The sequence below is a fragment of the Cervus elaphus genome, chromosome 7, assembly GCF_910594005.1.
Source record: "Cervus elaphus chromosome 7, mCerEla1.1, whole genome shotgun sequence".
In the NCBI taxonomy this organism is placed as follows: Eukaryota; Metazoa; Chordata; class Mammalia; order Artiodactyla; family Cervidae; genus Cervus; species Cervus elaphus.
In genome coordinates this window covers 31007420-31023173 of record NC_057821.1, presented here as the reverse complement: position 1 = coordinate 31023173, position 15754 = coordinate 31007420, and the positions used below count along the sequence as shown (strand labels likewise).

General features: G+C 38.7%; 2 protein-coding genes across 2 annotated transcripts; one reads left to right on the top strand and one right to left on the bottom strand.

Annotated features, from left to right (window-relative positions):
• The first annotated feature begins 563 nt into the window (after positions 1-563).
• Positions 564-1508, top strand: LOC122697405 (putative olfactory receptor 2B8). The gene has a single exon (XM_043908227.1). It carries the CDS (start codon positions 564-566, stop codon positions 1506-1508), a length of 945 nt encoding a protein of 314 aa, XP_043764162.1.
• A 9898-nt stretch (positions 1509-11406) lies between these two features.
• Positions 11407-12345, bottom strand: LOC122697423 (putative olfactory receptor 2B8). Its single transcript, XM_043908246.1, has one exon. The coding sequence runs from the start codon at positions 12343-12345 to the stop codon at positions 11407-11409; it is 939 nt and encodes a 312-aa protein (XP_043764181.1).
• Positions 12346-15754: the final 3409 nt, after the last annotated feature.

The following is a 15754-nucleotide window of genomic DNA, read 5'->3' as shown; positions in this document are numbered from 1 at the left end:
TTATCTGTGCATCTTCAGAAAGAAATATTTTTCTCTGCACAAAGCAGAAGCAAGAAAGCCAGTCTAAATATTTCAGTCATCCAGGGAAGGAATAAGGCAGTCCATATTTGTAACTTATTTCGAACATCTAGATTTAATTTTTGAGAAACTTTTGAGTTATCTTTGTAGTTCGCACATCATAAAGACAGTATCCCCAGCAGTTAAGAACTCATATTTTAGAGTCTGTTGGAATCCTGTCTCTGTGATTTATTAAGTACATCACCCTGATAAAATCACTGCACCTCTTTAACCTTCAGTTCCTTCACATATTCAGCAGAAATCATGATAATGCCGAGGTCACAGAGTTGTGACAAATTGCATAGAAAGTGCTTAGGTCAGTGCCTGAAACACAGAAGATACTCTTACATAGTAACTCCCTATCACCCCCTTGTTTGTCAACAAAAGATTTCCTGTGAAAATGCCTCAAGCTTCCTCACAAACTCTACTTACTCAAGGGGAAAGAGGTGGATTAAACAAACAGCTTAACAGTATGGCGTTCTCTTAACTCCAACAAGCAGAGTACAATGGAAAGAGCTAACGACAGCGCCTTCTCTGGATTCATTCTCCTGGGCTTCTCCAACCAGCCCCAGCTGGAAACGGCTCTCTTTGTGGTCATCCTAATCATCTACTTCTTGAGCTGTTTAGGCAATGGCATCATTATACTTTTGTCGACGATGGATCCTCACCTCCACACCCCTATGTACTTCTTCCTCTCCAACCTCTCTTTCATGGATCTTTGTCTGACGACTTGCACTGTCCCTCAGACCCTGGCCAACTTTAAGGGGAAAGATAAGACCATCACCTATGGTGGCTGTGTGACCCAGCTCTTCATTGCCTTGGGACTTGGGGGAGTAGAGTGTGTCCTCCTGTCTGTCATGGCCTATGACCGCTATGTAGCTGTGTGCCGTCCCCTCCACTACATGGTGATCGTGCATCCCCAGCTTTGCTTGCAGCTGGTTGTAACTGCGTGGCTTACAGGCTTTGGCAATTCTGTAATCCAGACAGCACTGACCATGACTCTTCCCCTCTGTGGTAAAAACCAAGTGGACCATTTCTTCTGTGAAGTTCCAGTGATGCTGAAACTGGCCTGCACCAACACCTCTGTCTATGAGACTGAAGTCTTTGCTGTCAGTACCTTCTTCTTGGTGGTGCCCCTGTCACTCATCTTAGTATCCTACGGTCACATTACCCGTGCAGTCCTGAAGATGAAGTCGGCCCAAGGGAGACAGAAGGCTTTTGGAACCTGTGGTTCTCACCTAATGGTAGTGATTATTTTCTTTGGGACGCTCATCTCCATGTACCTTCAGCCTCCTTCCAGCTATTCACAGGATGTGAACAAAAGCATTGCACTGTTCTATACTCTGGTGACTCCCCTGCTTAATCCCCTGATTTACACGTTGAGAAACAAGGAAGTCAAAGGGGCACTAAGGAGACAAATGAGGAGAATCCTAGGCTTGAGACAGAGTTAATGCAGTGCTTGCAGGCCCAGGAAGTTCTGCAATGGAAGACTTCTGAGTGACTAAAAACTAGTTAATTTAATCCAACACATCCTTATAAAGCACCAACCATGTGCGAGACAGTGTTCTATGTACTTGAGACATATCAGTGAGACAGAGGCTAAACCATTGAGCTAAACCTTTTGCTAGGGAGAATATATGTTAAATAAGATATTCTAAAAATAAACTATGGTATATCATGTAATACACAATAGTGGAAATGAACAATAATTACACATACAAAACCATGAATGATTCTTATATACATGATTTATAGTGAGCAAACTAGATACAAAATTATTCCTACTATATGATTCCATTTACATAAAATTCAACCCAGGCACAGCAAATCTCTGGTATTGAAAGTCAGAACAGTGGTTCCCCTGGGGACTGGGAGTTCTCCCTTGGAAGATATGTGGGGGAGGGGCATTCTGGAGTTCTGGTCAGGTTGTGATTCTTTATCTGGATGTTGGTGATATAAAGTATTCAATCTGTGAAAATTCATCAAACCTGTACTTGCACTTTCTGTATGGATGCTGGACTTCAAATCATTTACTTCTTAAGAGTTTTAAATAAACCAGACACTAGCAGAATATTTTGATTCTAAATGATCACACTAAGTATTTTTGTTACTTTAACATAAAATTTGGGTTTATATTCTAAGTGATCTAAGTTTCTTCTATCCATTGACCATCATTAATAGATTCGAAGTGTTTAGATATTAGCAATTTTTGGCCAACTCAGATGAACCTTGCCTTAAAGATCTCAATTTAATGAAGATTTCAATTCAAGATCATGTGTCCTGTCTCTCTGGTCTCTTCATTCCATGCAGATACTTAGTGACCAGGTCTTGAGACAAAAATCATAGTGATAGTTTTCAGATGAAAATTCTACTCCTGGATTTATATTGCCTTGAATTAAGTTTAACTTGACTGAAAAAGACATTTGTTGTGAATATTTGTATATCTGTATTTTTATAAAGTAGCATACAAAAATGCATAATTTATTAGTAGCCAAAAATATTTTCATTTACCAGAGATTTTCATATTTTTCAGTATTTAATAGTATATGATAAAAAGGCAGATACTGAAGGGAATTTATAAAACAATGTAAAAAACAGAAATAATTGTCTGGTGAGCTCAATGTGCCTTTGTGCAAATATGTTCTTCTTCAATATTTCTTATTTAATAATGGAAAGTTGGATGGTTTTTCATGTATTATTCTGCTAATGAAATAATAGAAAAAGGATTTTTCTTTATTTAAGTGAAAATAGATTACTAAATTGTTGAGTTCTGTACTATTCTTATCTCTGTTTGTATTGAATATGAGTGATTTCTGATTATATTTTTTGTAATAGAGAAGATATGATTTTTTTATATCAACCCCTTGGAGTTTTCTTTCAAACCATGACAGCTACCGTCACTGATAACCATAACATTTTTTGGCACAAAAGTTCCATACTAATAATCATCTAGATGCTTAATTTTTTCCTTTCCAGCAAATAAATGCTGAAAATTTATCATTTCATTCAATGTAGTCTTTTGTGAATTTCATTTCCCAATAAGGCACATTAGGTTACAGCTGAACACAGTTCCTACTGCAAGGACAGACACTCCTCCTTAGCCACAGACTCAGCCAAACATGGATCCATTTGATCTCTCATTCTCCACAAAGGATTTGAGCATCCAGCTTTTCTGGTATAGGAGTGGGTGGGAAGAAGTGCCTGAAACAACCCCTGGCCAACACTGAGGAACAATTGTACTTTGAAAGGTCAAACTAATTTTAGCAACCATATTTATGAAGCCATTAGAAACGTTGTGAAAGTGATGAGGGTGATGTAGATATGAGTAACAGAAAGCACTGAACACTTCTGAGGTGAGCTGAAGGGAAACTGCTTCTTTTTTTTCTCATAGGGCATTTGATGAGCTTGAGTGTGAGCTGAGGATTGAGCATGGCCCATAGAGAGGGACTTTGCCATGAAAACATGAAAAACCAAACATTCATGTAAGTCTAGAGTGACAAGCTGAAAACTTAAAGAGACTTAACTGTGTGGCTAAATGTTTCCAGTGGACATTTCTATTTCCAGTGGACGCCCTGGGAAGCCAGAAAGCCAGACCAAAGTTTCAAAAATACAGAATGATCTATCCTGCAACTCCATTGTGCTTAGGAAACAAAAACTCTCTAGGGTAAGGGGTCCTTTCTCTAACACATAGTTCTCTTCAGTAAGGCAGTTGCCAAATTTTAAAGCTTCACGAAGCAGGGGCTAAAAAGCTAAGCTAGATATCTTTGAGGGGCAGAACTTAAGCTCCAAGAGTCTTTCAGGGCTGAGAAAATAAGACTCCTGAGATTTTCTGCCAAACCCAGGAGAAGATTGTATCTCTTGTATCTCTAGAACAGAACAAGATAAAGGCTGAATAGAACAAGGACCAACTGTACAGCAGAGGAAACTATAGTCAACATTTTGTAACTATTTCTGTAGCCAATAAAGGTTAAGAATCTGAAAAATGATATATACACACAAACATATTGTGGTCATCATTTCATGATGTATGTAACTCAGATCACTATTCTATACATCTCAAACTTATGCCATACTGTATATAAGACATGAAGTCATAAAACCTCTAGAAGAAAATATTATTCCTCAGCAAGGCTGGAAGAAGATAAAAGAATAGCTATCTTTAAAAAGGTAAAGGATAACAACAGTTGGTGAAGTTGGAAGAGGAACACCTATGTACCATTGATAGAAATGTAAGTTGGTAAGCCAGTGTGAAAAATAATATGAAGATACCAAAAAAACTAAAGATAGAGCTTCCATATTATCCAGCAATCCAAATTCTAGGTACATCAAATAAAATGAAATCTATCTGCACTTCCATGTTCAATGGCCTCATTTTTCACAATAGACAAGATACAGAAAAAACATAAGTGACCAAAGAGGTGAATGGCTAAAGAAAAAGTTCTATGCATATCCAAAGGAATATTATTCATCAATGAGAAAGAATGAAATACTGCCCTTTGCAATAACACGGATGAAACTTGACAGCATTATGCTCAGTGAAATAAGTCAGAAGAGAAAGACAAATACTGTATGATCTCACACACACGTGGCATCAGAAAAACTGAACTTGTTACAAACAGAGGGAAGAATGGGGGTCACCAGGGGCAAAGAGGTAGAAGAAATGGGGAGATACTGGCAAAAAGGTATAAACTCCCAGCTAAAAATTAATTTCTGAGGAATCAAAAAAATAAACCTTTCTAAATTTTTAAGAGGAATAAATATTTGACAAGATAAAGATCTTAGCTAACACTATGTAGTAATCACTTTACAATATATAGGTATATCAAATCATGCTTTGTACTCTTTAAACTTGCTCAATTTTTATCTCATTAGATATAGAGGAAAATAAATGAAAATAAGAGTTATTATTCATTTCTTTCATCTTACTTACTTATTTTTCCTCTCCTAAGTCAGATTTTCATATTGTTTAAGACAAAAATTTCTACATAATTAATAAATGAAAATACTCTAGCTTTATCCTATGTACAAAGACTGCCTTCTCTTTGTGATCCAAATTTCAATCCAGAGCTTGAAAGAATGGCACTTCTGCAAGTTTAACATTTTGTGTATCCATCATAACAGCAAAAGGAGCATGATCTCTTCCATGAAGCTCCTTAATGCAGCAAATTCTATCAGTTTCCTTTTTAATGTGACTTGCAGGAATAAAAAATACCACATTGACTTGTGTGTATTTGTACTTATTTCAGAAAACACTGAAATTACAGCATATTTAAACCTATATCTTCTAAGTGATATAAGCTAAAGAAAACATTTCCTTCTACTGTTCATCCTCAGGAAAGAGTTCAGAGATCGATCTAAAAGTGGTTGCATATAGAGTGCATATTTGTGGATGTGCACATCTGGCTGTGTGTAATAACATAGTAATGTGTGTTATTTACAGCTAAATAGAAACCAAAATAGAACATGCTGTGGAGGAACATGAGGAGAAATATTCTTTGGGAAGTACTGGAGGCTTTTTCCAAGATGGGGAGTAAACTCAGTCGATCTCATGATAAAAATGACACATTGATGGCTATGGTGCTCACTTTATTTATATTAAACCAAACAGAATTCTCAATGAGTAGATGCATCATTAAGAAAGGTTCTAAAGAGAATCTTGGGAGACTATTTAACAATCCTCAAATGCATGAAATAGGAATTAAAAATACTTAGTAAGCACTTCCAGATGTTCAAGCTGGATTTAGAAAAGGCAGAGGAACCAGAGATCAAATTGCCAACATCCAATGGATCATTGAAAAAAAATATCTATTTCTACTTTATTGACTATGCCAAAGCCATTTACTGTGTGGATCACAATAAACTGTGGAAAATTCTGAAAGAGATGGACATACCAGACCACCTGACCTGCCTCCTGAGAAACCTGTATGCAGGTCAGGAAGCAACAGCTGGAACTGAACATGGAACAACAGACTGGTTCCAAATAGGAAAAGGAGTATGTCAAGGCTGTATATTGTCACCCTGCTGATTTAACTTACATGTAGAGTACATCAGGAGAAACGCTGGGCTGGAGGAAGCACAGCTGGAATCAAGCTGAAGCTGGAATCAAGATTGCTGGCAGAAATATCAATAATCTCAGATATGCAGATGACACCACCCTTATGGTGGAAAGTGAAGAAGAACTAAAAAGCCTCTTGATGAAAGTGAAAGAGGAGAGTGAAAAAGTTGGCTTAAACCTCAATGTTCAGAAGGTCACGGCATCTGGTCCCATCACTTCATGGCAGATAGATGGGGAAACAGTGGAAACAGTGGCAGACTTTATTTTTCTGGGCTCCAAAATCACTGCAGATGGTGAGTGCAGCCATGAAATTAAAAGATGCTTACTCCTTGGAAGGAAAGTTATGACCAACCTGGATAGCATATTAAAAAGCAGAGACACTATTTTGCCAACAAAGGTCTGTCTAGTCAAGGCTATGGTTTTTCCAGTGGTCATGTATGGATGTGAGAGTTGGACTATAAAGAAAGCTGAACACCGAAGAATTGATGCTTTTGAACTGTGGTGTTGGAGAAGACTCTTGAGAGTCCCTTGGACTGCAAGGAGGTCCAACCAGTTCATCCTAAAGATCACTCCTGGGTGTTCATTGGAAGGGCTGATGTTGAAGCTGAAACTCCAATACTTTGGCCACCTGATGCGAAGAACTGACTCATTTGAAAAGACCCTGATGCTGGGAAAGATTGAGTGCAGGAGGAGAAAGGGATGACAGAGGATGAGATCGTTGGATGGCATCACCGACTCAATGGACATGGGTTTGGCTAGACTCCGGGAGTTGGTGAAGGACAGGGAGGCCTGGCATGCTGCGGTTCATGGGGTCGCAAAGAGTTGGACACAACTGAGCAACTGAACTGAACTGTACTGAAGCACTATTACTGACCGGCTGACACAAAATCAGGACAGGGTTCCTGAGAAAGGTTTAGGCAACTAACAGTGACATTCCATTGATTGTGAATATCCCCAATGACCTAATCACTGGAAATGCTTAAGATGCTTCATTGAGACTAAAACCACAGGTACAACAACAGCTTCTCTGGTGGCTCAGAGGGTGAAATATCTGCTTGCAATGCAAGATATCCAGGTTCAGCCCCCAAGAAAGATCCCTGGCTCAGGAAGATCCTCTGGAGAAGGAAATGGCAACCCACTCCAGTATCCTTGCCTGAGGAATGCCATGGACAGAGGAGCCTCGTGGGCTACAGTCCATCAGGTCACAAAGAGTTGGACACGACGGAGCGACTTTCACATCTCAAAACTGAAGAGTTTCACTCTCAGAAGAAGCTAAAATTATCCTCAGAAACGGTCACCTATTTAGAACTTGCAGCTTCTAAAGACATTGTGGATTTAATTCACTACAAAATGATTAAAAGAATCCACCAAACAATGTAAATCAGTAGAATAGATTGTTTAAAAGGAGCATGAATACCCAATCCCTACAGCTGCCTCAGGGACACCATCCCCTGAACCCTCTGATTCAGGAGACATACAACTTCTCATTTCTGTATTTACACAGAGCACCCCTTCCCAGGAAACCATGTCCACAAGACATTTCCGTACACCATGTTTCCCTAAGTCCACCACATCAAGTTTGAACTATGTTACAATACTGAAAGGACGGAAGAAGTTCTCAATCATAATACAAACAGGCATCACAAAAGATCGCACCTACAGAGGAAAGTGTTGACAGAGAACTATAATCTGTTCTTCCATCCTCAGTGACCCTGGTTAGAACTGAACCCTGGGCAAACAGTTAACACTGAAATCTACTGACTAGGAAATAAATGAGGATATTACAGGGGTCGCTATATGCTGATTACCATTCTGGTAATATTTTTCGCAGGGTGGATAGGGTCTGTTTAGAGTGTGATAAACCTACAGTATACAGACTACAGTTGTTCTAATAAATAAAAGTCCTAAAGCCAGAACACGACTACAAAGGTGAGGACACATATCAAGTGAGAAACTCTCAAGTCTTCCTTGTGCTGACTTGTACGATACAAGTTAAACAAGTGAGAGTCCCTAATTTATTTCATACATTCTATTTTAAAAACCTAAATTCAGGAAGCAGTGTCTTACTGGTTTGGGGCCTCACAAACATTGCACATGTTGTTGCTCTTGTTTTGTATTATTTTCTAATTGTTAGTCAATCTGGTGCTGGTAAGAACTGTTTCCCGAAGAAACCAGAATTGAAAGAGACATGTTTACCCCAATGTTCATCGCAGCACTGTTTACAATAGCCAGGACATGGAAGCAGCCTAGATGTTCATCGGCAGACGAATGGATAAGAAAGCTGTGGTACATATACACAATAGAATATTACTCATCTATTAAAAAGAATGCATTTGAATTAGTTCTAATGAGGTGGATGAAACTGGAGCCTATTATACAGAGTGAAGTAAATCAGAAAGAAAAACACCAATACAGTATATTAATGCATATATATGGAATTTAGAAAGACGGTAACGATGACCCTATATGCAAGACAGCAAAAGAGACACAGATATAAAGAACAGACTTTTGGACTCTTGTCTTGTGGGAGAAGTTGAGGGTGGGATGATTTGAGAGAATAGCATTGAAACATGTATATTATCATCTGTGAAACAGATCGCCAGTCCAGGTTCAGTGCATGAGGCAGGGTACTCAGGGCTGATGCACTGGGATGACCCTGAGGGATGGGATGGGGAAGGAGGTGGGAGGGGGGTTTAGGATGGGGAACACATGTACAACCATGGCTGATTCATGTGAATGTATGACAAGAGCCACCACAATATTGTAATTAACCTCCAATTAAAACAAATACATAAAGGAATTGTGTTTCGTGGGATTCTGACTGACACTTCAGGCTTCCAAGGTGACACATTGCCTGAGCACACTGTGTTCACCTTGTATTCCTCAGAAGGCAAAAATGATGAAAGATTATGACTTGCTCTTGGGCATATTGACCGTTCAAACTACAGATAGGATCAAATAATTTAACCAAGGCCTGGGTACACCCACTGCAGCCATTTCACAGATATTAAGAACTCAAAAGGAGGGAATTCCCTGGTGTTCCAGGGTATAGGCTCCCTGCTTCTTCTGCAGGGGGCATGGGCTCAATCCCTGTTCTGGGAACTAAAGAGGGAAAGCTTGGAAAGGTAGATATCATTTGAAAAATTTACAAAACAGAACTGAACTTTAGGTACGTGGTATCTTTTTTTTTTTTTTTTTTTTTTTTTGTACGTGGTATCTTTTAAGTGATCTTTCTTTTATTATTTTAGCCTGGGATCTAGATACATTTATTATCTGTAATTTATTCTGAAGGAATATACACATCCAAATGATGCTCAAGCATTTGCTTAAAACAAATAAATCTGTTTTGTGGCAGTCCTTAGGAGCAACCAGTAGCTGCTCACTCAGGAAAACAGGCTTTGTGACTTCATGTGACCTTGAGGGTTTCTGCAGCAAAGAAAGTATCACTGAGGGATTTTTAAGTGACTATTTGGGCATAACTATCAAGACCTGATTGAGTAATAAGGAGAGGGGGAAATTTCTCACCATTCAGAGTACACAGCACTCCAAACTGCTTTTAATCAGGTATATGTTCAGCATTACTATGGGGTCAAAATACTTGGTTTCACAAGTGTTTAATTCAAGGGTGAAGAGTGTGGTGCTGTTAGGAGTATAGATAGAATCTTGACCCTGTATATAACTTCCCCACACTGCCATTTCCAGCTTGCAAGACCACTTCTCAGGCAAATTCACTGAGGGGGTTCAGGACCCAGGAAGATGGTTAGCTGCTAGGCTAGGGAACTGTGTGACAGTTGCCATGCTTTTGTCTCCACTAGGAGACATAAATGTAATTACTTGCCTACTGATAAAAGCTGGGAAAATCTACCAAAAATCATAAATATTTCTGTGATGATAACACAGTCAAAACTCTAACCTCAAGAGAAAAATACACCATTTGTGCCATTTAACTTACACAAAAAAACAGAATCCATACCTGAAAATACATGTATGCTATAAACTGAGCTAGAATAAGGATCTAAGAGCTAGTATGGCAGATTAATTTTTTCTGCAATGTTTATTTTGTTACTCATAATTCAGAACTCTGTGACATTTCACAAATAGAGAGCTATACTAAAGCTTACGCATGTATTTTTAAATAAACAGAACAATATTTAATTTTTTCAATTACCTTCTGATGAGTCTGAGAACAACTCCACCAAACATGGGATTTCCTGGGAATCAGGGGCCATTTTCAATACTTTTATACTTGACTAAATCTGAATTTCATGGGACATTTGGCAGAGGAAAGATTCTAAGGTCTTAACCAATTGATGCCTAAATCAAAGAGTTTATAACATGGCATGATGAGAATAATCTAAACATATTTTACTCTTTGAAACTTTTGCTGCATCACAGCAGCTAAAATGTGTAGAATATGCAGTAGAACTTGGGTCCTATGCTACTCAGATATAATGCCCTCAAAATTTCCTCATTTAAAAATCTCATTTTAGAGAGGAACTAAGTGTTTCACAAAATTAAAATAACCAACTTTGTACCTCACATCAGTGTTTTTCTCCTGCTGTGTACAAAAATGCATAAGAACTACCTGGTGTTCTCACCACCGAAGGGCTACAACTGTCCCTGCCAGCAGCGCATCATCCCCTTCCCTCAGTGAGTCCTATGCGCCGCCTTCTCTGAGATGATCCTCCACAATATGGTGGCTGCACTGCTGAGGGTACAGTTGCACCTGATGTCTGAATGGCTTTACCGGGATTAATGCAGCAAGATTTTCTTTGAGATTCAACTTTATTTTCCCCACAAGTGCTCCACCTACAGCAGTGAAAAACGTCTGATCAACCCATCAAACCATGGAATTTTAGTAGAGCCATGACCAATATAAAAGAATGAATAGTATCTCCTAGTAACTCCTAGAAAATATTATTAATAATATTTCTTACAGTGTTTTGGTGGGTTTATGTTCTAATTTATGCTTCATGTAATATAGACCCATGTCTTTTTGCAAATAGATGTGGAACAATGTACCCAAATGGGAGTGCAAACAAGAAAAGTTATTGGAGATTTTTAAAACAGTAATTACAAAGCAGATACTGTCAGAACACTGAATCAGCATCTCTGGAAAGTGAAATGAATACATGAACTTAAAATCTGAACACTCACTTTTCAACAGGAATGAAGTAAACAAATTCCCTTCAAAGCTGTCAGAGGGAATTTTAGATGACTCGTACGGGACACACAGATACATCTAAAGAGCACTGGTGTTCAAGGTCCTTCCATTAAACTGTCCTCCTCACCCATCATCTGGAGTCAGAGTCCTTCCAAAGCACCTTCTTCATTGCTCCCTTCACATCCCTGTTCCTCAGCGTATAAATGAGGGGGTTGGTCATGGGGATAATGACAGTGTAGAAGAGAGACATGAACTTGTCCTGATCCTGGGAGTTGTTGCTGCTGGGCTGATAATACACATACATGGCTGTGCCAAAGAACAGGGAGACCACCGTGAGGTGGGATCCACACGTGCCAAACGCTTTTCTCTGCCCTGCAGTGGACTTGATTCTTAAGACCGCCCTCACAATCCGACCATAGGAGAACATGATTAATGAAACAGGTGTGAGAAGCATGATGACACCAGCAAAGAAGGTCACATACACATTCACAGTGATGTCAACACAGGCAAGTTTGAGAAAATGAGGGACCTCACAAAAGAAGTGGTCTAATTTATTCCTCCCACAACGAGGTAAAAGGAAGACAAGCACTGTCTGCAGTAAGGAGTTGGCAAAACCAGTGATCCATGAAGCGGAAGCCAGCAGGGCACACAGACGGGGGTGCATGATTACCGTGTAGTGAAGGGGCCTGCAAACAGCTGCATAGCGGTCAAATGCCATAACTCCTAGGAGAATACATTCTGTACCTCCCAACGCCAGAGAGATGTGCATTTGAACTATACATCCACCAAAGGAGATGGATTTGTCTGCTCCACTGAGATTAAATAGGAACTGGGGAACAATGCTGGTGGTGTAACACATGTCCAGAAAGCTCAGGTTAGAGAGGAAAAAGTACATCGGGGTGTGAAGACGTGGGTCCAAGTAGGACAATGCAATGATGGTTGTGTTTCCCAGCAAAGTGAAGATGTAGAAGATCAAAAGGACCACAAAGAGGACTAGCTCAAGTTGAAGCCTGTCAGAGAAGCCCAGTAAGATAAATCCAGTGACAGAACTTTCATTTCTCTGTTCCATCCTTTGTTAGCACTTGGCTCCTGTCAAATCAAGCATTTAGCAATTTATTAAAGGTATCTTCCCCAAAAAGTACAAGGATAAAGAGGAAACTTTGTCATGTTCAAACACATGGTCATTTGATTTATATGCAACTATTTGAATTAATGATGTACCTATTTAATTGAGCTCTATATTATCACAAAAAGTTATATATTGATAATTAATATAAGAAAATAATACATAATAATAATAAAATCAAATAATGAACCTTGGTTTGCATCAATCATACATATCAAGTGCCTTTTTCAGATTGAGTTTAATAGGATTAAAGTATGATCATTATATATGTACATTTTAGAGAAAGTGGGAAAGAGGGAAATCAAGGGAGAGTGTGTAGAAAGAGTAAGAAAGATGTAGACAAAGGGAGAAAGTTTATTTTAAATATGTATCTCATAATTCTACATAACTGGATATGCAGATACATCACATGTAATAGTGGCTTCCCTTGTGGCTCAGCTGGTATAGAATCTGCCTGCAATGCAGGAGACCTGGGTTCTATCCCTGGGTTGGGAAGATCCCCAGGAGAATGGAAAGGCTACCCAATCCAGTATTCTGGCCTGGACAAGTCCATGGACTATATAGTCCACGGGGTCACAAAGAGTCAGACAGGACTGAACGACTTTCACTTCACATGGAATAGAATAATACAAAATAATCTCTAAAATGCATTCAGATATAGAAATATATGAGCTAGAATGTACTTGTACAAAGGATTATATTACATTCAAAGTATCACTATGATACTGCCTCATGTAAACATTTTGGCAGAATAGTTACTCTACTCCTAATACACCATATTAGTGAATGCTATATCCTGGTCTTTTTGTATAGTACTAAAAAGTGAATTGCTCAGGGCCTGAAAAATCACTTTCAATTATATTGCCTAACTCTTGCCCTTAAGATACCTAAAATTACTATTGCAATTTAACAAGAACTCCAAAAATTGATTCACTGCACATTGTCAGTTCCTGGGCTTCCCTGTTGGCTCAGTGGTAAAGAACCCACCTGCCAATGCAGGAGACACAGGAAACACCCATTCAATCCCCGGATCGGGAAGATACTTTGAAGAAGAAAATGGCAACCCACTTCAGTACAGAAGATCCTGGTGGGATCGAGGCCATGGAGTCCAAAAGTGTAGGACATGACTTAGCGACTAAACAACGGAAGTAGTCAGTTCACAGTAGAAGTTCAAAATCCAGTGACCTGCACTTGCATTTTCTTTCTGTTGATTTCATTTTCATATACTACCAACAACTAAAATGCCTGGAATTCCTATAGGAGACAGGATTATTCACTATCAACATTTTAATGGCAATGAAGAACACATAAATGAGGAAGAAATGGATCAATCACAATCTCAGAAATAACACTTCTAATCAGTATGGACAGAGATTGGCCAGGTTAGGGACAAGAAGATGAAATGGGAATTCCTTTGCATGCTATTTATTGAATGAATGTTCTCAAGACAAAGAAAATCAGGGAAGAAAAACAGACCAGACAAATTTGCTGAGCAAGGATGTGATCTCAAATGCAATAGCATGAACCGGATCCCATAGAAAGCTGGAAAATTACTCTCCAAATAGAACAATCTGCTGGTAAAAATAGCCGGTCTTCACTTACACAATCAGTGCTGCCTGAGCATTTCAAGTGGGGCAGATAAAGAACTGAATTGTAAATTTAATTTTAACTCAGGTAAATTTAAATACCTAGTCATTTAAATGAGTCTACTTACTACTATACAGAATAACAAGCTGCGGAACATGCATTGGGTCAGATGTAGTCCCACCTTGACAAAAGGGCAGCCTTTTATATACCCCACAGGTCTGTCATTGACTGCAAGCTGCCCCAAACACATTCAGGAGTCCTCCCAGCAATGTGCCTCCCATTCAACTGATGGCAATTTTCTGAAGAAGGAAAGAGCTGTGAAGCTATCAGTCAACACTCATGACAAATATGGTGTGGATTGGTGCACCAGCCAGTAGAAAAGATCTGAGCTGGACACTGAAAGCATTCATACAAAAACGTAGAATCCATTCATAAGTGTGTGCAAGAATGGAAGGACAGTCACCAGTGCACGTTACACATCACCTTGTCATTTGCCTAATATACCAATCAGTTAAACATTCAGATCACCTTTTTGACCCATGTTTCTCCTCAATTAAAGAATGATCATTTTTCATTAACAATAAATTCAAAAATGCATTGACACAATAACCACAAAATGGACATTTATTGCTGTAACTGCAAAACCAGCCTGTGGAAATATACACATGTTCGTTTCTTTAAGAAAATGAACATTTTAAAACTACAGATATTGACAATACACTTTAAGAAACATTCTGTAATTTCAGAGAAAATAAGGAGCTGAGGAAAAAATGAAAGTGCATAGTCTAATATTTTCACATTCACATATATGCTATTATTCAATTACTGAAGGACATGTTTATTACAGTCAAAAATCTTGTATTTAAATTTTTCCATATATACATACTGAGACATAGCGAATATACTACAATAGGATGAAATATCTAGGAACAAAATGTTGGCTTCCATAAAAACAGTTAAGTTTAGTTCTTAAAGTTGGTGAATTTCTATAGGAATTTCTGTTTCTTTTGCCAACTGACATGTATGTTACTCAATGTAACCTTTAAAGAACACTTGCAACTGAAAACAAGCTGACTTACCAATTCTTTAGGTACTACAGAGATCCAGTTCCAGTCCTCAGTTTTATTCACCTTATGTGAGTGTACTAAGCTCATTCTCTACCTCATTTTCAAGTTCCTGCCTTTAATACAGTACCGGGCATTGGAACCTGGGTATGTAGACTAAGGACTCAGGTTGTACAAAATGAGTATATGAGTTGACTCTATCAGCGCTGGAATATCCTTAAGTTTTTCTTAAGCAAAAAGATGCTTTCTCTTGATAACTTCAAATACTTTCACAGGGTACTGAAGATCAGCAATGTGTCTAGCTGGTAGGATGACATACGAAGGCAATTTCAAACTCTCAGGATTCCTTCTGAGTATAATGTCTTGGCTCTATGACAGACAGCTCATTATGAAAGCATGCGATTGGTATGAAACGGCAGTAAAACTGGTCTGGTGAAAACTGTTTACCTGGCTGAAGTCTCTGAAGAATGGATGTCCTGTACTGTTAATTAGCTGATGTCACCTAGCTGCCCAGAGATGACAATCCTCAGGGAAAATGAATATCAAAGAGAATGCAAGAGAATACCTAATCTGCCTCTTTTGTAACTTCTCTTAAATGACAGAGGTCAGATAACTCCCTAGACTTTGCAGTTATCTTAGCTCTCCTCTTTTAATGGCTTAGGTATTTTACTAAACACTTGAGATTTTTTCACACAATTGCA

Coding starts and splice junctions, on each gene's coding strand:
- LOC122697405 (XM_043908227.1), top strand. CDS start 564: ATGGAAAGAGCTAACGACAGCGCCTTCTCTGGATTCATTCTCCTGGGC.
- LOC122697423 (XM_043908246.1), bottom strand. CDS start 12,345: ATGGAACAGAGAAATGAAAGTTCTGTCACTGGATTTATCTTACTGGGC.